The sequence below is a fragment of the Marmota marmota genome, unplaced genomic scaffold (assembly GCF_001458135.2).
Source record: "Marmota marmota marmota unplaced genomic scaffold, marMar, whole genome shotgun sequence".
NCBI lineage: Eukaryota > Metazoa > Chordata > Mammalia > Rodentia > Sciuridae > Marmota > Marmota marmota.
Window position 1 is genome coordinate 26,127,690 of NW_026000082.1, and position 22,478 is coordinate 26,150,167.

Consider the following 22,478-nt stretch of genomic DNA (forward strand, 5'->3'; position numbering starts at 1 on the left):
GAATTGAACCCAGTGCCTCACATGTGATATGCAAACGCTCTGCCACTGAGTCCTAGCCCCACAAGATGGGTTTTTAAGAGATGTCTGTGCCCATTACAAATGCTAAAATCTGTGGTACTTTGTTTTTTGCCATGAAGATACTGGGAAATGTAAAAAGAAAACTCAGCATAGTTATTTGATTTTTAAGAAAATTACAGAATATCCATAAGGCCCTGGGTTTTGTTCCCAGGACCAGAATCAAACAAACAAAAAAGAATGACACAGCTGGTGCAATGGCACTCTCCTGTAATCCCAGTAGCTCAGGAGGCTGAGGCAGGAGGATCAAGAGTTCAAAGTCAGGGCTGGAGTTGTGGCTCAGTGGTAGAGTGTTTTCCTAGCATGCACGAGGCACTGGGTTCGATCCTCAGCACCACATAAGTGTAAAATAAAGATATTGTATCCACCTAAAACTAAAAAAATAAATATTAAAAAAAAAAAAAAAGAGTTCAAAGCCAGCCTCAGCAAAAGAGAGACGCTGAGCAACTCAGTGAGACCCTGTTTCTAAATAAAATACAAAATAGGGCTGGGGATGTGGCTCAGTAATCAAATGAGTTCAAATCCAGTACCAAAAAAAAAAAAAAAGAAAAAAGGATGACAGAACTATTTAGATTAGTGGCTAGACTGAAGTGACAAAAATGGATTCTTTCCATTCTTTTTAAGGCCAGGTGCCCTGTGTTATGAACTGCACTCAAGAGCTCCCTGCCTTGTGTACTAAGTACTATGTAAACACTTAGCTTCCCTTTGCTATATGAGTAAAATTCAAACTCCACATAGCATTCAGTCTTGCAGTTTGTCCCTGAATTTATTGTTATTATCACTAGTAGTTTCATTAGCAGTTGCAGTTTGTTAAGTACTTACTATGTGTTGGCCTTATAGTGTGCCATAAAGTTCCACAAGAGAATCTTCGTTTTTCATTTGGGGAGATTGAGGCTCTGAGAGGGTAGGTAACATGCCAGTGATCATTCAACCTGGTTGGTGACAGAGCTGAAAACAGAACTCAGGTCATTTGTTTGAATGTAATACTCGAGTCCTAACCCCTGTAACCCCTAGATGACTCCAAGTGCCTCTCAGCATAACTTTTCACTCTTATTTATCTTACTTGTTGTTACTTCTGTATGAACATTTTGCTTGATGCTTTTGCTGAAGTTATTTCCTCTGCTTTCTGAGCCCTTGTATTCTCTGAGGAGTCGTAAGTTTTTTATTTGAGAGCACAGACTCTCCTCTCTGATGCCCTGGGTTTGAATGCTGGCTGTGCCTTTCCCTATTTACTCTGTGTATTTGGGCAAGTAGTTTAACCTCTCTGTGTTTTTTTCTTGGTCTGAAATGTGGCACCTACCTCATAGAGTAATTGTGAAGAGAAAAGACACCACAGTGATGAAAGCAGTGTTCTATATATAGTGAGACTTAAGTGTTTGCCATTAATATTGTTCATGATAAGTATTTTTTCTTGTCATCAACACAGCCCAACTTAGATTCCGAGTAGTTGGATATGTATCTGTTACCTCCCTGTGGATTGAGTGGATCTCTTGCTGATGTGTGTTGCCCTCTTAAATTGAAAGAATCCATGGGATGCCCCGCTGTGGCTTGGAGATGGCGTAGTGTCACTGGCAAGCACTGGATTAACCCACTTAACCTTGCTGGTATTTTAGAACACATCATTTGTGGTGTTTTGCTCATATGGTTTTGCAGGTTCTTCTAGTTGCTGGAAATGGAATGCAAAGGCTGGTGCCTGAGAGGATAGGAGGGGCACCTCCTCCTGGACCTGACCAGTAGATGCTTAGGAAGGGCAGAATATGATCTCCACCCTGCATTGATACCCGCACATCCACACATCCTGCAGAGACCACTGTGGAGCTTCTGCTTTGTTTTCTTTCTAGCTTAGTACTTATCCCTCAGAGTTTTCAATTTTATTGATGATGTTTGTGCTCATAGTTGTAAAAGAGGAGGTTGTAGGGCCTTGGAATCAAAACAGATCTGAGTTTTAATGTCAGCTGTGCTATTTACTGATTTTGTGTCCTTGGGCATGTCTGCTGTAGGCCTCAGTACCCTTATTTGTAAAATGAGAACAATAATCATGAACAGTGCATGGAGCATGAGGCATAGAACCTAGCTCTGAAAGGTGCTTGATAAATGTCAGTTATTAAAGCAGCAGAGGATTAGGAGTGATGAAGAAAGAAAAGAACAAATAGTTCCTGATTATCTGCTGTTACCAGGCATGGTGCTAGGCTCCTGACCCATAGAGATTGTATTTTATACTTTCGGCTTGTCTGAAGTGTGGCAGTGTCCTCTCCATTTTATAAAAGAGGAAACAAGTCATTTGCTTGAGGTTTCACATAAGGTAATGAATGGTACCATTAAGATAGCCTGCTGTGTTTTATTCCAAAGCCTAAGGCTTTTCTAGAACACTCTAATGCCTCTTAAAATGTTGAACAAGATACACGGACAAGAAAGCCCTCAGAATAAAGCAAGGCCTCCAGAGGACAGGTGCAGGTTAGTGGGGCTTCATGAAGGAACTGAGGCCGTGCTTTAAAGGGGAGTTGGCCAGAAAGAAGGCGTACCTAGGGAGGCGAGAGAGGTTGTGTGTGCGTGGGGAACCTGTCTTTTTAGATCGGGCTGTCTGGGTGGTGGAGTCAAGCCAATATGAGGCTCTTTGCCTCATATGCTAGTTGAACCAGTTTGGACCTTAACCTCTAAGCAGTGATGTAACCTGGGACATTTTAGAGCAGAGAGAGATTAAATCAGAGTAGATGTGGCCGAGTCCAGAGAGGCATTGTGTAAGGAGTGGGAGGATCTCTCCTACTCAGGAGGCTCTTGAGGCAACAAACAAGGAGGTGTTGGCCTGGAGGACAACAGCTGTGAGAAAGAAGAGACCCTTGGCTGACTCTTTCTGGCTGCCTAAGTAGAGGGGTGAGGGCTGGGGATGTGGCTCAAGCGGTAGCGCGCTCGCCTGTCATGCGTGCGGCCCGGGTTCGATCCTCAGCACCACGTACAAACAAAGATGTTGTGTCCGCCGAAAACTAAAAAATAAACATTAAAAAAAAAAAAATAAATAAAGTTCTTGTTAAAAAAAAAAAAGAAGAGGGGTGAGTGGATGGCAGGATTACAAGCCTACCACAGGAGAAGGACAGTCCTGATGACAGAAGGGAGGGCTCCCAGAACAGGCCTAGACATCTGACTACATTTTTACCCAGGATCCACCCGTGTGCAGAAGACCTTGTAGAAAAGCCCAGTAACAGTTGTTATGGTCTGGCATGAAACGCCCCCAATGGCTCCTGTGTTGAGGGCTTGGTCCCTGGTGTGGCAATGTTCAGAGGTGGGCTTTGGGGAGGTGATTGAATCATGAGGGCTCTGAACTTACCAGTGGGTTAATCCACTGAGAGAGTCATGATTCGAGTGGACTAGTGGGAGGTGACAGAAACTGCAGGAGGTGGAACCTAGTGGGGAAGTAGGTCCTTGGGGATGTGCTCTTGGGAACTGTAAAACTTGACAATTTAGCAAGACCCTCTCTTTTGGAGGGAGTACCAGGAGCACTGGACCACTGAGCCACATCCCTATCCCTCTTTTTTGATTTTTATTTAGAGCCAGGGTCTCCCTGAGTTGCTTAGCTCCTTGCTTTTGCTGAGGCTGACTTTGAACTTGCAATCCTCCTGCCTCAGCCTCCTAAGCCACTGGGATTACAGGCATGTGCCATGCCTGGCTACAAAACCCTATCTTAAAATAAAAAATAAAAAAGACTGGAGTCATGACTTAGTGGTAGAGATTCAATCCCCAGTACCTCAAAAAAGAAAAAGAAGTGGGATATTTTAATATTTGTTTGAGTTTGGTTTATTTATTTATTTTTAAAATTTTAATATTTATTTTTTAGTTTTCGGCGGACACAACATCTTTGTTTGTATGTGGTGCTGGGGATCGAACCTGGGCCGCATGCATGCCAGGCGAGCACGCTATCGCTTGAGCCACATCCCCAGCCCCGAGTTTGGTTTATTTCTTTGCATCAAAAAGCCTAGAGTCAAGGCCGGGTATGGTGGCCATGCCTGTAATCCCAGTGGTTCAGGAGGTTGAGACAGGAGGATAGTGAGTTCAAAGCCTCAGCAATGGCATGGTGCTTAGCAACTCAGTGAGATCCTTTCTCTAAATAAAATACAAAATAGGGCTGGGAACGTGGCTCAGTGGTTGAGTGCCTGAGTTCTATCCCCAGTACAAAAAAAAAAAAAAAAAAAATCATAGAGTCCCACATCACTGATAGGGCTGGCCTTAAGACATTGAATTTGAGGTCTTGCCTTTTTTTTTTTGTGGGTCTGGAACTTGCACAGGTCTGATTCGGCTTCTAGAGCTCCTTTTGCCATGGAGTGAGGGATAGCCTCAAGTTAAAGCTAACCCTGGGAAAAGAAGACAGCAACTATAGGAGACATCTTTGTTCTGACAAGGAAACAGAGACTTGGAGAAGTTAGACAATTTGCCCCAAGTCCCACAGCTAGTAAAAGTCAGGACCAAAATAGAACCTAAGTCTGATTCCAAATCCTAGCACTGAGAAATGACCACCATTAAGGCTTTGGTGGATACCCATCCAGACTTTGTAGTGTTTATGTCTCATATCTTCTTTTACTGTAACAAAGTATCTGATGCTGCATGGAGTCAAGAAAGGTTTACTTAGCTCCCAGTTTTAGAGAGTAAAAGCCCAAGAACAAGCTGCCCCATCTGTTCGGCCTCTGGTGAGTGCCTTGTGGTGAATGGCATCACAGTGGTGGCAGTGCCTGAGAGAGAGCACACCATGAAACAGGAAGCCAAAGGATTTGAGCCAGGCTTGTTCTTTCTAAAAGCCTCCCCGCCCTGATTTTTTTTTTTTTTTGGAATGGGGATTGAACCCAGGGGTACTTTACCACTGAGCTACATCCCCAGCCCTTTTTATTTTTGAGACAGGGTCTTGCCGAGTTGCTGAGGCTGACCTCCTGCTTCAGCCTCCTGAGTTGTTGGGTTTATAGGTATGCACCACTCACTGTGCTTGAATTATAACAATTCACTTTTGAAGAACCCCTAATAGTTCAAAATACCACTCCCATTTACCAAATTACCTTCCCATAGACCCCACCTCTGAAAGGATCCACCACCATTCAACATTGCCACACTGAGGATTAAGCTTCTAGTGAACCTTTGGGGGCAAGCCACATCCCAGCTGTAGCAATATGTGTCTCTATAACACATATGTGTGGTTATAAATATGATATGTATGTACATTGACTTATGCAACACCCCTTTCTGATGGATTTGGATACATCAGGGCATACTCACAGCTGCCACCCTCAGTGCCTTATTGGCAGTTCTGAGATCCTGAAAGCTCTGAAGGCTGAAAATAATTTTCTGGTAAGTTTGGACCAAGCTTAATTTGGGCTCAGTTTGGCAGTAAGAATTGCTTTTACTGATATGAGACTATTTATAGGCTTTATTTATCCCACTAAGTGTCATTATTCATGAGTTATACTATGCCACATACTCTGCTGGGGTTATTGTAGTATATGGTACAGGTAGTGTATTATCTTTCTAAAACCCCCAAATTCATTTCAAAATGCATTTGGCTCAGAGGGTTTCAGATAAGGGATTGTAGGGCTCTCTCAGGATACACTGCTGCTCAGGCTGAGGAGGAAGCCTCAGGAGCCAACACTGTCTATTTAGGAAGGCATGCAAGAGGAGTTTTGAGTCCCTAAGATGTGTGGTGCAAAGTGCAGAAGTTGCAAGACAATTCCAACATTCTGTACTTTTTTCACATTGAGATGAAGCTGGAGGGTTCCCCCCCCATATTTTTTAATCAGTGCATTATAGTTGTACACAATGGTGGGATTTATTGTTACCCGTTTGTATATGCACACAACATAGCAGTCTATTTTGGTCAAACTGATCCCCAGTAAATCCCCTTCCTTCCTTAGTTCCCCCCGCTTGTCCCTTTCCTCTACTCTGCTGATCTCCCTTCCATCTTCATGAGATGCTCCCACCTTTCTTTTACTGTGTTCTTTCAAGCTGGAGTTGTTACTACGGTTGACTTACTAGGTAGTTTCCTACTGGGAAATGCCATTAGTTGTAGGCATGAAAGGTGGTCATGGGGGAGGCACCCAGAAATCACCACTGAGAAATGACCTGAACATAAGAAGAATTGAGTCCATTTGTTAAGTATGCATTTCCTGACTGCCTAGTAGGGGCCCTGTATTATGGCAAGGCAGAAGCCACTGAGAGGTAAGACAAAACCAGATAAGCCCAGTTATGATTCCATTATGAAGAATGCCTGGACACTTTGTGAGGATGTGAGAAGAGGGCTAGAGACAGCTTTCTGAAGATGGCTCCTGAGCTGAGTCTTGAAGTTGAAGAATGAGTTTGTAGTCCACCATGTGATGGAGGTTAGGATACACTCAGGATCAACTTTGCAAAGTGTAAAATAAATACTTGATAATAGTAGGAAAAAAATATACCCAGGATCAGGGATAGTATGAGGAGGCATCATCTGGAAAGGTAAATTGGTGTGACTGGATTGAGGAGTGGGGAGGACAGGCTGGAGAGGGGGTGGGATGGGCTAAGAGGTACTCTGCAGCTGATTATAAAGGACCTTGTGTGTAACTCAGAGATTAATTTTAATCCAAAAGTCTTATTATTGTTGAGGGATTTTACACACAATAATGAGCTGCTGAGATTGTGTTTTCCACGTGGTGGCAGGCTGATTTGGAGAGGTGAAGATGGAGGTAAAGAAATCATTTTGGGCTTTGCAGAAATATTGAAGGCCTGAACTAAGGCATGTCGGTGGGGACAGGGACAAGTGTCAGGTTTAAAGGTGTTTATCAGAGGAAATTCATAGACTTGATAACTGAGTGTGAAAAGAAAGAAAAGATCCCAGAAGTGACCTATTAAATTGGCTGACAATGGATTGGGGGTCTGAGGTGGGAAAAAAGGGCAGAGTGGGAGTCGGGGAGCAAGAGAGGAGACAGGACAGGAAGTTGTGGCCAGAGAGGGAATCATGGTATTTTCTAATGGTAAATTTGCTAAGGAGCTGCTGACAATCAGCTTCTGTGCCATATTCTGGGGAAAAGAAGTTCTGAGAAGACTGTCCTGTGGCTGGAAATTCCCCAAATCCTGCCTTAAAGTTTCCATCTGTGGAGTCATGAATGAAGATGTCCAGCCTTGCTGGACTGAGTCCAGGGAGAGATCCCATGTGAGAGCATTGGCAAGATGTAGGTCTGCAGGGCGGTTTCCCCACCAGCGTGCTTCCTACCCATGGACATAAGCCGAATCCACAGGGGCAGACCATTTGTCCCCAGGAGATGTCATTTCAGCCTGGCAGTTAGGAAGTATCCAAAGAAAGAAAATCCTGAGGATGTAATTAGAAAGCACTGACATTCCTGTGAAAAGTGCAGGTGCCTTTGCATGTTATAAAGCCCCAGGAACTGTTAATGTTGAAGTCCCTGTTTTATAGATGAAGAAACTAAGACCCAAAGAGAGAAAGTGACTTCTCAAGTCACACAGGAAGGTAATGGTCAAGTGGGACTTTGACTGTAATTGATTCTTTCATGTCTGTAATACATTGAATGTCTGTTGCGCCCCAGTCCCTGGATGCATCTCGGGGAAATAGCATGAAGGCAGTCTTGCCTCATAGGGTGTAACTTTTAGTGAGGATGGCATCCAATAATAAATAAATAAAATTTTATTATAAATGTGATGTAATATCAAAGGGTAGTGGTTATTTTATTTTTGTAGTGCTGGGGATTGAACCCAGGGCCTCATGCTAGGCAGTGCTCTACCACTGAGCTCCACCCCCAGCCCTTCAAATGGTACTAATTCTAAGAGGAAAAACATTTTAAAAGCTGGGCTGTCATTCCCAAACTGTGCGTTAAAGCACACAGAGCTGAGGCTCTGCAGTGACACTCACAGGGACATTGTGGGAGATTTAAAACTTTTCAGGGTAAACAGGAACCACTGGCTCACAGTTTCATCAGTGGAGAGTGCTGTATTCCTTTTTGAGATCATATTTTTAGAAACTTGGGTTTTGGTGGCTGCTGTGATTTAATGCACATCCCTGTCCAAAATGCTTGAGACTGAAAATGTTTCAGTTAATGGATTTGTTTTCCAGATTGTGGAGATATAGCTCAAGGATAAAACATGAAATTCACTGTGTTTCATATATATCATACACATAGCCAGGAGGTAATTTTGTGCAATATCCTTAATAATGTGACCACTGAGTCACATTCCCTAAAATATTTTGTATTTTATTTAGAGACAGGGTCTCACTGAGTTGCATGAAACTAAGTTTGGTGGTGTAGAATTTTCCACTGTGGCATCATGGTGGTACTCAAAAAGTTTTGGATTTTGGACATTTTGGATTAGATATGTTCAATATCTAATACTGTGCTATACTGTGCTATACTGTGCTTAAACCATGTGAAATATTTTATATGTGATGTCCACCTGATTCCAAGGTTTGAGAAGTTGTGTAGTATAACAGGCATACATTGGTGAGTAATTGTGATTAATTTTTGTTAGTGTTTTGTTTTGGTGGTGCTAGGGATGGAACCCAGGACCTCAGAGATTCTGGACAAGTGCTCTGAGCTGTATTCCCAGCCCAGTAATTTTGCTTAAGATGGAATGGAAGCTGGGTGTGGTGGTGCACACCTGTAATCCCACCAGCAACTGAGGAGGTTGAGGCAGGAGAATCAAAAGTTCAAGGTCAACTTCAACAATTTAGTGAGACCCTCAGCAATTTAGGAAGGCTCTGTCTCAAAAATAAAAAGGAATGAGATGTAGCTCAAGGATAAAACACCCCAGATTCAGTCCTCAGTACCAACCAACAAACAAAAAACAAAACTGCTACTAAGTTGTGAGGACTTACATACATATTAATTTATTTGGCACTAACTACTTAAAACTGTTAGATATTTCTAGTGGCTTCAAGGTGTCTTGAAAAAATGATTGAGAAGGAGGGTGCTGTGGACTGAGAAAATTTAGGAGCCTCTGAATTAAGGGCAAGGAGTGGTGTGAGGTGGCAGGGACTCAGGTAGTGTCAGAGTAAGTGTTAGACCTTTGTAATGAAAGGGAGTGATGGATGGGGTCCAGAGGAAGCACATTTCAGACAGAGGGACCAGTAATAGCAAAGGTCCTGAGTCGGTAATGAGCTTGGTGTGCCCCAGGAACAGCCAAAAATGAAGTGTGGCAGGGTCTCAGTGAGTGAGGTTGGAGAGGCATTAGAGGCCTAGTCTTATAAAACTCTGATGAGGGGGTTGGATTTTATTCTCAAGGTGATGGGAAGCTACTTGAAGTTCCTTCTGATATAGTGATGTGATTTTTTTTTCAAAGTTTATTCCATCTGCTGTTTGGGAAACTGACTCTTGGGGTGTACATAGTAGCACACAAGACAGTTAGGAAGCTGCTGTTGTAGTCTCAGTGAGAATTTTGTGTGTGTGTGTGTATTTTTTTTTTTTTTTGAAGCGAGTACTGGGGATTGAACTCAAGGCACTCGACCACTGAGTCACATTCCCTAAAATATTTTGTATTTTATTTAGAGTCAGGGTCTCACTGAGTTGCTTAGTGCCTTGTAGTTGCTGAGTCTGGGTTTGAACTCACAATCCTCCTGTCTCAGCTCCAGAGCCGCTGGGATTACAGGTGTGCATCACCGCGCCTGGCAACTTCTGGGTATATTTTTAAAAGTAGAACTTGCCAGAGTTGCTAATGAATTAGTTGTAGATGTGAGAAGGAAAAAGTCATGGGTGGATCCTGGATTTTTAGTCTGTTGAATGACTTGACATTTAACTGAGGTGAAGAAAGCAGAGCAGGGAGGTGGGGCATAAGAACCTGGAAGGTCTGTGATGGAGTGATTGGCATATTGGTGGTTTTTAAAACCTTGAGGCTGTGAGATCTTTAGATGAGGAAAAGTTAGAGAGGAAGTCTGAGTCTGAAGCCTTGCCTGGGGTCTCCCTGGGGGCATGGGGGCAGGGTGTGGAGAAAGAAATGAGCCTTCCTGGACTAAAGAAAGTGTTCATGGAAGGAGGAAGTGATCATCCATCAAGTACTGCAAAGAGGTGGAAGTAGACTGGGCTGAAGACTGAGAACTGACATTGGGATTTGGCAACATGAAGGTTATGGGCATCTTGACACAAGCAGTTGCAGTGGAGACAGGGCCAATCGCAGGGGTTGAGAAGAGGCTGGGATGTGAAATCCAGAATCTGTTCCCATTCCCTTGGATTTTACCTAATGTACTTTTCCGCTCCAGGGTCCCATCTAGGTCACCACATTAGATTTAGTTGTCCTGTCTCCTTGGGCTCTTGGCTGAGATGTCCCTTGTTTTTCACAACCTTGACAGTTCTGAGGGTACTGGTCAAGACCCCCCATTTGGATTCATCTGATGTTTTTCTCATTAGACTATGGGAGCACCTCAGAGGTGAGGTTTCGTTCTTATCGTGCTACATCAAAGGTGCACACTAACATGACCTATGCTGTTTGATATGAAACTTGGCCACGTGGCCCAGGAAGTTTTTGTTAGGTTTCTCCACCATAAAGCTTTCATTTTTCCCATGTCCATACTGTACTCTTTGGAAGGAAGTCACTGTATGCAGCCCGTGCTTGAAGAGTGGGAAGTCATGCTCTGCCTCCTTGGAGATGGAGCTGTCTCTATAAGTTATTTGGAATTCTTCATGGAAGATTTGTCTCTTCTCTCCCATGTATTTTTTTATTCAGTTTTGTATCAACATGGACCAATGGACACTTATTTTATACATTGAGTTATAATCCAGCGCTACTTTATTTTATTGCTCAGTTGTTCCCACTTTGGCCGTTGGGAGTTCTTTCACTCTCTCAGTTGGCTGCTGTGTCCCTTTAACTATCCTCATTATTGTGGCTGGGTTGGTTTTTATTTTTATTTTAACCCCCAGCACTTTCTTGATTTCTGGCACTACAAGATGTTTAGGGCTCATTTTGTACATTTTCTGTTCCAGTCCTAAAATAGTCATCCTTCCCAGGAGCTCTGGTTCCTTTTATTGGAGAACAATATGAGAAATCAAGGTCTGAAGTCAGGCACAGGGCACCCGCCTGTAATCCCAGTGACTCAGGAGGCTTAGGCAGGAGGATTGTTAAGTTTGAGGCCAACCTCAGCAATTTAGCAAGATCCTATCTTAAAGAGGGTTGGGGTTGTGGCTTAGTGATTAGGTGTCCCTAGGTTCAATCCTCAGTACAAAAGCAAAAACCCAACAAAGAAAGAAACCAAGATCTGAGCATTAGAGTGTGCTCGTTGCTGTGTTCTTGGTTCTAGGTCCTCTCAACTGACAGAGCAAGGAAATATGTGTATATATTCTTATTATGTATATATATATACATCCATAAATATTTCTACATGTAACTCTATATTAGGCTGAATATGAATGCATAAGATGTCTTCAACTTTAATTCCTTGCTACATGGATTATTCTAGCTTCTTCCCTTTGCTTTATCTGCAACCTCCCACTCCAACAGTGGGAAACCTGTCTCCCACCACTCACCATCAATTCATGCTATTGTTTAAACCAGTGTACATGTGTAGTGGGTTCAGAATTGTTAATCCATACCCTCATGGGACAGTGCTGTCAACGAGAGCACAGTGCTTACATACAGTTCCATTTGCTGTTAGTCTGATAGACTCCACTCATTGCTGAAATTACTTAGAAATTTCCCCTACCCCTCTCAGTGTGTTTGTTTCATACATTTGGGATAGAGTTTGATTTTTTTTTTTTTTTTTGTCATTTTCTTTTTTTTAAACACTTTTTTTTTCTTTAAAGATAGAGTGAGAGAGGGAGGGAGGGAGAGAGAGAGAGAGAGAGAGAATTTTTAATATTTATTTTTTAGTTTTCGGCGGACACAACATCTTTGTTTGTATGTGGTGCTGAGGATCGAACCCGGGCCGCATGCTTGCCAGGCGAGCGCCCTACCGCTTGAGCCACATCCCCAGCCCTTTTTTGTCATTTTCTATATTCACTCCAGGATACCCTGATTTCCTAAATGATTTTTTGTATTGTTTGGTTTTTGCAGTGCTGGGGATCAAACTCAGGGCTTTGCACATGCTAAGTCCTAAATGATTTTTTGAAATTTGTATTCATTAGAGCCTGGTGCCATGGAAACTGCTTGGTCCCACTTGCTTGGGAGGCTGAGGCAGGAGGATCCCTTGAGCCTAAGAGTTCAGGGCCAGTCTGTACAACAGAGAGAGACCCTGTCTCTTGAAAAAAATTGCATATATTAAGGTTCATTCTTTGTGCTATAATGTCCTATGGGTTTTTATTTTTTATTTTGTGGTTCTGGGGATTGACCCCAGGGCCTTGTGCATGTGAGGCAAGCACTCTACCAACTGGGCTATATCCACAGCCCCATTATTGTCTTTTGAGGTTTGATAACACATTCTTTTTTATTTCTGAAAATATTTATATGAATGTATTCCCGTTTATCAGTTCACTCATTGAAAGATATCTTGGTTGCTTTTAGTTTGGGCAATTGTAAGTAAAGCTATAAACATTTGGGTGCAGTTCTTTATGTAGGCATAAATTTACAAATTAATAGGTACCTGTGAGTGTGATTGTTTGGTCAAATGGTAATACTATTTAGCTTTGGAGGAAAGTGACAAATTGTCTTCCAGAGTAGCTGTACCATTTTCTATGTTTATATTCAGTGAAATGAGTATTGGCCTCTATCCTTGACAGCAACTGGCATTGTAATTTTTTTAAAATTTCAGACATTCTTAACCTGGCATGCTGTTCACTAACTTGAAAGCTCAGTTCTTGGGCTGCGGTTATGGCTCAGTGGTAGAGCATTTCCCTAGCATGTTTTAGGCCCTGGGTTTGATTCTCAGCACCATATATAAATAAATAAAATAAAAGTCAACAACTAAAAAATATATATATATTATATATATTTTTTAAAAACTTAGTTCTTTAAGCTGCATAGCTTACTGAAAAAGCAAGAGTAGAATCCAGCTGGGCATTTGGTTTCCAGAAGTAATTTTTAAGTAACCCTGGGGACAACAGGACTTAAAACAACCTGTTCTAATTCTCCGTTTCTTGTTTTCATTGTGCACTGAAGGTAATGGGAAGATCACTTTGAATATCCCAAAAGAATACCACAAGTTTAAGCTGGGATAATATGTATTTGTATGGCACCTAAGGGATTCACACCTAGTGTTTTCTGTTGCNAGACAGGGTCTCACTGAGTTGCTTAATGCTTTGTAGTTGCTAAAGCTGGCTTTGAACTACTGATCCTCCTGCCTCAGCCTCCTGAGCTGCTCGGATTGCAGGCATGCACCACCATGCCTGGCAGGAAAGTGGTTTCTGATGGGATCTTTGCATAGCTGCAGTGACTTTGATGTGCTTACAGCCTGGTATCAAGCAGGTAGTGGCCAGAGGACTGATGAGAGGTGGCAGCATCCAAACGAGAAAGAACCTTGGCCACCATATGAAGGGATTGGGATTATTCAGTGGAAATCTGAGGTGAGCAGATTTACTTAAAGAAGAAAAAAAAATCTGCTGGGCTCAGTGGCACACACCTGTAATCCCAGCAGCTCAGGAGGCTGAGACAGGAGGATCACGAGTTCAAAGCCAGTCTCAGCAAAAGTGAGGCATAGCAACTCAGTGAGACCCTGTCTTTAAATAAAATACAAAAGAGGGCTGGGATTTGGCTCAGTATCTGAGTGCCCCTGAGTTCAATCCCTGGTATCCCCGCAAAAAAGAAAAGAGGCAGGGAGGCTAGTTGAAGCTCTTGTAGTCATTCAGTTGAAATACTGGTAACCGATTGCTGCAGTGACATTGGGGATAGGCTATAAGGATTCGAGGGGCATTTCCAAAGCCAAATTGAAAGGCCTTTATGTCCTAGTCCTTTCAGACCACTGTTTTTCATAATAAAATACATAATATGGATGGCTGTTAATGACAGATTTGTTTGCCACCAGGCACAGTGGCACATACCAGTAACCCCAGCAGTTCAGGAGGCTGAGGTAGGAGGATCGCAAGTTCAAAGCCAGCCTCAGCAAAAGTGAGGTGCTAAGCAACTCAGTGAGACCCTGTCTCTAAATAAAATACAAAATAAGGCTGGGGATGTGGCTCAGTGGCCCAATGCCCCTGAGTTCAATCTCTGGTCCCCGCCCTCTGCCAGAAAAAAAATAATGACAGATTGTTTCCCACAGTTCTGGAGATAGGGAAGTACAGGATCAAGGCTCCAGTAGAATTCAGTGTCTGGCTAGGGCCCACTTCCTGATTTACCTGTGACTGCCTCCTCTGTGTCCTCATGTGGCAAGAGTAGGAACTCTTGTTTCCTCATCCCTACATGTGGGCACTAATCCCATTTCAGAGGGCTCACCTCATGACCTAAACACCTCCTGCAGGTTTCACCTCCTAATACCATCATTTTGGGGCTTATGATTTCCATATATGGAAGGGAGGGGCATAAACATTCACAGCGTTTGGGATTGATTGGAGGTGCTGAAATGTAACTATTTTCATGTTAATAAAATAAAAACTATTTTTATTTTTACTTTTGAAAACTTTGTTGGTTTTTTTTTTTTTCAGGTCTTTTGTGCTTTTATTAATAAAGCAGATGAAAGTTTGACTTTCCCAATTCATTACTAAAATATAGCAAGATATACAGATGTACACATAAGCATACACTATTATAAACAATGATAAAGTCAGTGAGAAATCCATGTTTAGTAACAGTCTTCAGAGCAGAATTCTTTTTTTTTTTAATATTTATTTATTTATTTTAGTTTTCGGCGGACACAACATCTTTGTTTGTATGTGGTGCTGAGGATCGAACCTGGGCCGCACGCATGCCAGGCGAGCACGCTACCGCTTGAGCCACATCCCCAGCCCCCCAGAGCAGAATTCTTCTGCAGTGTTTCACGCGTCTTCCCTCCCATAATTTGTGAATTGATGTTGCCTCTCTGTGGCTTTGTCTTGTTCCCTGTTGACTAGAATTTTGGCTTCTAAGGAGGAAAAGTTCTTGGCAGATTAATTTCCTTTTTAGGTTTATCTTGGTTTTACAAATCTCTCCAAATATTTCTTTGTTGAGAGTCCTTGGGCTCTTTGGTTTTTAAGGCACTTCTCATTCCCATAGCACTTAAACCCTTTCCAATTTTAGATCTCTTGACCTTTGCCTTTCTCTTCCTTGGAGCCACAATCTCACTTGCAGAAGATGGTAATAAGATCACTATCTTCTATTTTATGATATGTCGGTGGCTATTAAAGTGCTTACCCTTACATGTCAGCTCATTTGATTGCTAAACCCGGAACAAAGGCAGGACAAGTCAAATTACTGAGATTAAGAGGGTGGGGCTGGGTGTGCTGGCACATGCCTGTACTTCCAGCAAATGAGGAGGCTGAGGCAGGAGGAACGCAAAGTTCAGGCCAGATGCAACAATTTAGCGAGACCCTCAGCAATTTAGGAAGACCTGTCTCAAAGTCAAAAATAAAAAGGTCTGGGGATGAATTTCGTTGGTAAAGTGCCACTGAGTTCAATCCCCAGTACCTTTCCCCCAATAAATAAAAAAGAGAGGGTGGCTTATTCAAAGTCAAAAGATCAATAAATAATAAAGCATAAGATACAACTTGGGTTTTCAGATTTTAGAGTTTTATTCTTAGTATAATACACCCTGTCCCCAAGAAATGGGAGTGAAGAGTAGCTAGCATGGTTAGTCAGCAGTAAAGACTTCCAGGTGAAGTCCTTTTTCTCTATCCGCCCAGTGGGACTTCACCCAGACACTGGCATGGGCCTTTCCCGTGCTTCCGAGCTCTCCGCAGACTACCTGTGATTCTTAGGCTGACATTTGGGAAAATTGTGGTCTGGTATGTTAAAGTATATGTTTAGTGGGTTTTAATTCCTTCTCCTTCTCTTTAGGTGGTTCAAACTTCAACAATTCAAGGCTGAATGAGAAAGGTCTACTTGTGGACCAAAGCTCCGGGGGTCAGGATAAACCAGAAAGCTTGCTCCCGAGGTAATGAAGCTCTTCCTTTATTTGTATCTCTTAGGACTGAGGTTCCCCTCAGTAGAGAACCAAGACCACTACTGCATGTGATGTAAATTGGCCCAGGCAGCTGGCGTAAGACATGTCCTTAATACTGATATCCATGGAGCCCTTACTATGTACGCCAGCATCATCCTCTTACATGGACTGTCTTTGACCTAAAGGCTAACTACTTTTCTCTGTTTGGCAGCTAAGGCAACTCAGGTAATAAAGAATTTACATGAGTCACCCAAGGTCCCAGAACTAGCAAGTGGCTGATCTAGGATTTGAAACGTGGCATTCTAACCCTCGATTGGGAATGTAGAAAATTAGAAATATTTGATCTTTTCCCTCTCATTCTTTTAGGAGTTTCCTGATGCTGAAGATACTTCTTTCTTTTTTCCTTTTTTAATCCCCCTGCCCCTTGTGCATTAGTCTATACTCCAGTGCCCGCTATTGATCATAGCCAGAATCATCTGGTCAAGATTAAACTGGCCTTTCTTACTTATGTCAGTATTTTAATTAAGCATTTAAGAAGCAGTGAGCAGGGGCTGGGGAGATAGCTCAGTTAGTAGAGTGCTTGTCTCGCATGCACAAGGCTCTGGATTCAATCCCTAGCACCACCAAAAAAAAAAAAAAACAATGAGCAATCTTGCAAATTTAATTGTAGCTAGAGCTATCATTCTCACCTCATTCAAGTCATCTTGGTGTACACAGGTACATTTACATAGTCTTAGTTAGTCTATAATGATAGTAATAGTATACATGCAAAATTGTTGTAGCCAGCTGTGGTGGGGCATACTTATAATCCCAGCAATTTTGAGAGGCTGAGGCAGGAGGATCCTAAGTTTGAGGCCAGCTTCGGCAATTTAGTGAAATCCTGTCTCTAAAAGGGCTGTGGGGGCCAGGGTTGTGTAGCCAGGTGTGGTGGAGCATACTTGTAATCCCAGCAATTTTGAGAGGCTGAGGCAGGAGGATCCTAAGTTTGAGGCCCCTGTCTCTAAAAGGGCTGTGGGGGCCAGGGTTGTGGCTAGTGGTAGAGCACTTGTCTAGCATGTGTGAGGCACTGGGTTTGGTCCCTGGCACCACATAAAAATAAAAACAAATAAAATAAAGGTATTGTGTTCATCTATAACTGAAAAAAAATTTTAAAAAAGGGCTGGGGATGTAGCTTAGTGATAAAGTGCCCTTGGATTCAATTCTCAGTACCCCCACCCCTCAAGATTGTTTTAAGTGTCTTACATATCTTAGTTCACCAAGTAACCTTCAACAAAAATTTCTTGAGCTGTTATATAGGGTTCTGTGAGGTCGATATGTCAAATTTTGCTTACGTTGCACATAATTTGTAGTATAAGTACTACATAAATAATAATGAAATATATTTTAATTGTCTTTTTATTTTGGATTATTCCTGTGGACTAGAGATGCAGAGTAAAATTATCAAATCAAGGGTTTTATCATCTTGTGACACATCAGATCTGAATCTAAGCACTCTGCCACCATCCAATGGGCCAAATCATGGGTGATGCTGGTTTTTTGTTTTTTTTTTCTCACTTGAAAATGAATGAATTGTCAGACCTGGTAGTGCACATCTGTAACTCCAGTGCCCTGGCAGGTTGAGGTAAGAGGTTCTCAAGTACAAGTAGTCTCAGCAATTTAGTAAGACTCTGTTTCAAAGTTTAAAAAAATACATAGCTGTGTGTGGTGATGCACACCTGTAATCCCAGCCGCTCAGGGGGCTGAGATAGGAAGTTTGTGAGTTCAAAGCCAGCCTCAGAAACTTAGTGAGGCCCTAAGCAACTTGGTGAGACTCTGTATCTAAATAAAATAGAATAAAGGGCTGGCTGGGGATGTGGTTTAGAGGTAAAGTGCCTCTGGGTCTAATCCCTGGTACCAAATTTTTAAAAAATACTAATTGAAAGGGCTGGGGATATAGCTAAGTAGTGGCGTGTCACTGGGTTCAATTCCCAGTACCACATGCAAAAATAAAAAAGAAAGAAAGGAAGAGAAAGTGAATGAAGCCAGGTACTCCTGTAATCCCAGCCACTTAGGAGGCTGAGGCAGGAGGATTGCAAGTTTGAGGCCAGCCTCAGCAATTTAGCAAGAACCTGTCTCAAAATAAAAAGGACTGGGGTGTAGCTCAGTGTTAAAGTACCCCTGAATTAAATCTTCAGTACCAAAAAGGGAGGGGAAAAAAAGAAGAAAGAAAAAAAAAAGAAAATGAATGAATGAATTATTAGATATATCTTTAAGATCACCTTCTAGCCTAAGATTCTATGACTGTATTATCAGAAGAGACTCTAGACCAGTCCACTATGCAATCAACAACACATAAGTTCACTTAATTCCCCATAGAAGTAGTGTTTCTTTGGCAAATTTGGCTTCTTTAGTCTTCTGTGATTCGGATGCTAATGTGTGGGGATTTCTAGCTTCATACTCATTTATTTTGCCATGGAGAACTCATCAAAATATGGAAAAAAAAAAAAAAAAGGCGCTGGGGATGTGGCTCAAGCGGTAGCGCGCTCGCCTGGCATGCGTGTGGCCCGGGTTCGATCCTCAGCACCACATACAAAACAAAGATATGTTGTGTCCGCCAATAACTAAAAAATAAATATTAAAATTCTCTCCCTCTCTCACTCTCTCTTTTAAAAAAAATATGAAAAAAAGTTTTTATTTTTTTCCAGACAGAATAAATCCAAGTCTGAGATCACGGACATGGTTCGCTCCTCCAATATCACAGTATCAAACAAGGCTCATATGTTATCCATGCAGAAGTTTGGACTGCGAGATACAATTGTGAAATCACATCTGATACAGAAAGAAGAGGATTATACCTATGTCCAAAACTTCAGGTAACTAATAGGGTCATAAATAGTTTTCAAAGCAAAATGATCATTCAGTTCTCTGGAATTTAAGCACTTTCCACCATATCCTGGATTTTGAAGCAAATAATTCTGTAGAATTTCTCCTTTCCTTTTCAATATGAGTAACTGCATTCACTCTTCATTACAGGCATTTTTCCTGTATCTCTTCCAGGCAGGCACTGTGGGAGTGGCACAGCTGGCAGATAGCTACCAAAATACTTGCAGAAATAGATACAGAAGAAAGAGATATATCCTGAGTTTGTGTATCAGTCTCAGGTCTTCTATTCCTTTAGTCATTCTGAGCCTCTGAAGAAATCATTTAAAATATAGTCAGTTAGTGTTTGGTAATCTTTTTTTATAGGATTACCAAAAGTTAAATGAATAAAAGCGCTGGGACTGTGGCTCCATGGTAAAACGCTTGCATCACATATGTGAGGTACTGGGTTCCATCCTCAGCACCACATAGAAATAAAGTTACTGTGTGTTCATCTACAACTAAAAAAATATGTATTTAAAAAATTTTATTAGTTATTGATGGGCCTTTATTTATTTATTTGTTTATATGTGATGCTGAGAATTGAACCCAGTGTCTCACACAGGCTAGCAAGCACTCTGCCACTGAGCCACAACCCCAGCCCCTACAACTAAAAAAATGTAAAAGTGTGACTGTACATATGGTGTGATGTGCTACATCGTGTACAACCATAGAAACATAAAGTTGTGCTGCAGTTGGGGACAATGAATCAAAATACATTCTGCTGTCACGTATACCTGATAAAAATAAATTTAAAAAATAAAAATAAGAAATTATTTTTTAAAAAGTTAAATGAATAAAGGTTGCAGGATTCTGCTGGATCTTTAATGGGATTACAAGTCAAAATAACATTTTTTCTAGAGATATAAATAGTTAGTTATGGTAAAGTAATAACCTTCTGAGCACTGGTGTTGTTTCCTTGCCAAAAGTAACTTCCAAGGCATTTCTCACTTGAGTAGCATACACAGGGTAAGCAATCGTTTTGTGGATGATGGCTCCGTAGTGGCTGTTGAAGGGAAATAAGAATGTTCAGGGTGCGTCTGTGTTGTGTGAATTCTTTATCACAAAAGCAACAGACATCATGGAGTCTGCTAGTCACCCTTGATGCCATAGTCACTGGTCCTGGTTAAATATGACATTTCTATGTCTTAAAATGCCACTGTGTAGAGACCGAAACTAGGTAAAATCAGCATAAATGCTTTCCCCAGTCTCTCCTCAGTGCTTCCAGGTCACTGATCAATTCTCTTTGATGACAGGTTTTTTGTGGGAACTTACAATGTGAATGGACAGTCCCCTAAAGAATGCCTCCGCCCTTGGCTGAGCCATGGTATCCAGGCCCCAGATGTGTACTGTGTAGGGTGAGTGCTTCTCTCCTAGAAGTCTCTTCTTTCCTCAGAATGTATGTACAGCTGTGGTCATGGGGACTTGGACATGTAGCTGAGTTTTCAGGACAGTGAAGGAATTGAAAACTGAGTGCACGTTTAATCGCTGCTTCTCTGCTTGATGTTCTTCTCCTGGTACACAAAGGTCCAGCAAAGTGCTGTGCATGGCATTGAAATGCTCATATTTGATTTTTAGTGTAGATTTCTGTTAAAATCAGTGCGTCCTGAACTGAATTTCATTACTTAGGCATTCAACACCCTTTTGGTCACAAAACAAAAATACCTTTTGCCAGGGAAGGAAACTAAGTCCCATAGATTAGTATTTTTTTTTTTTTTTGGATATTGGGGATTGAACTCAGGGGTACTGGACCACTGAGCCACATCCCCAGCCCTATTTTGTATTTACTTAGAGACAGGGTCTCACTGAGTTGCTTAGTGCATTGCAGTTGTTGAGGAACTTGCAATTCTCCTGTCTTAGCCTCCCAAGCTGCTGGGATGACAGGTGTGCGCCACTGTGTGCTGCTTTTTTTTTCTTTTTTAAGTACTGGGGATTAAATCCAGGAGTCCTCCACCACTGAGCTACATTCTTGGCCCTTTCTTTTTCTTTTTTGAGACAGAGTCTCACTTAGTTACCCAGACTGGCCTTGCCCTTGAGATTCTCCTGCCTCAGCCTCCTATGTATTTGGGATTACAGGTTTGCACTTATGCACTCAAATAGTCATTTATTTTTTTTTCCCCTTTCTCTTCTCTCATCATTGTACTGGGTACTGTTAGTGGGGAGTGGCAGCAAAGGAAGCTGTTTTGTATATTGGAAAAAAGTAGAATTTGGAGTTCACATAGACCTAGATTTGAATCCCAGTTTGCCACTTGGGCTTATGTGAACTAGTGATTGCAGATATAAAATGGGCATGCTGCTAAACTACTTCGTAGTCTGGGTCATGAAGAGGAAATGGGCTGATGTTTGCAAAAGTACCTGGTAAATTCCATGGTGTTTAGTTCTTTGGCTCCAAGTGTTTATCTTTCTTCCCTCCTGAAGGTCCTGCAGTTCAGCTTAGACAGCTAGTACTTATGCACGTAAATCAATTCAAGAATGTATTATTTGCATATTGCATTTCTCTATTAACTTGTTGCTTCTCCAATAGATTCCAGGAACTCGACTTGAGTAAGGAAGCCTTTTTCTTTCATGATACCCCAAAGGAAGAAGAATGGTTTAAAGCTGTGTCAGAGGGTCTTCATCCAGACGCCAAATATGCAAAGGTAAGAAAGGAGTCAGGGACCTTTTACTTTTATGTTACTGCGCATAGGGAAAGTCTAAGATAATTTTTCACCCTTTTCATCATCTTTATTGTAAGCCAGTCATAATTATGCTGCTGTTTTCAGTTCCAGGGCCTCCAAAGGGGTATCTCTGGGTGGGAAAGACACAGGGCTTTGGTGCTTGTAAGCTCTTCTGTTATCATGTAGCATGCCTTGTGTTCTGACATGAAGAAGGAGATATATTCTCAGCCATCTTTGAGACCCCTTTTCCTTTGGGATATTTATACCTGTTTGCACCTTCTATCTTATGTCATGACTGGGATGTTCTTCAGGTGAAGCTTATCCGACTGGTTGGGATTATGCTGCTGTTGTATGTCAAACAAGAACATGCAGCGTATATCTCAGAAGTGGAAGCTGAGACTGTTGGGACGGGAATCATGGGAAGGATGGTAAGTTTGGGGTTGTTGTGTCTGACATATAAGGGCCTTGGCCCCTAAAGTTTTAACTCAGCATCTCGAGATGCAGCGACCACATGTGTCCTAGTTTGAGAGTGTCAGTGTTACAAGCTGAGTTTACCCTCAAGCAAGGCTGGATTGAGCAGACTTTAGAAATCATGTGGTAGGGGGCTAGAGGTGTAGCTCAGTGGTAGAGCACTTGCCTCGCATGTGTGAGGCACTGTTTGATCCTTAGCACCACATAAAAATAGATAAATAAAATAAAGGTATTGAATTGTCCATCTACAACTAAAATATATATATATATTTTTTAAAGGGGCCTGGAGTTGTAGTTCAGTGGAAGAGTATTTGCCTTAGCATGTGTGAGACCCTGGGTTCAGTTCTCAGCACCACATATAAATAAATAAATTAAAGGTCCATCCACAACCAGGAAGGAAGGAAGGAAGGAAGGGAAGAAGGAAGGAAGGA

General features: G+C 41.9%; 1 protein-coding gene across 3 annotated transcripts in view; it reads left to right on the plus strand.

Annotated features, from left to right (window-relative positions):
• The first annotated feature begins 2,342 nt into the window (after window positions 1–2,342).
• Window positions 2,343–22,478, plus strand: part of LOC107141505 (type II inositol 1,4,5-trisphosphate 5-phosphatase) — a 36,673-nt gene continuing 16,537 nt past the window's right edge. The window contains exons 1-6 of one of the 3 annotated variants that reach the window (XM_048815728.1): window positions 2,343–2,946; window positions 15,916–16,012; window positions 18,706–18,873; window positions 20,176–20,277; window positions 21,444–21,558; window positions 21,888–22,004. In XM_048815728.1, the coding sequence (XP_048671685.1) occupies window positions 18,737–18,873; window positions 20,176–20,277; window positions 21,444–21,558; window positions 21,888–22,004 (471 nt within the window). In that variant the 5' untranslated portion in view covers window positions 2,343–2,946; window positions 15,916–16,012; window positions 18,706–18,736. The remainder of the gene's footprint in view (window positions 2,947–15,915; window positions 16,013–18,705; window positions 18,874–20,175; window positions 20,278–21,443; window positions 21,559–21,887; window positions 22,005–22,478) is intronic. The other 2 variants (XM_048815727.1, XM_048815726.1) reach the window with 2 other exon arrangements.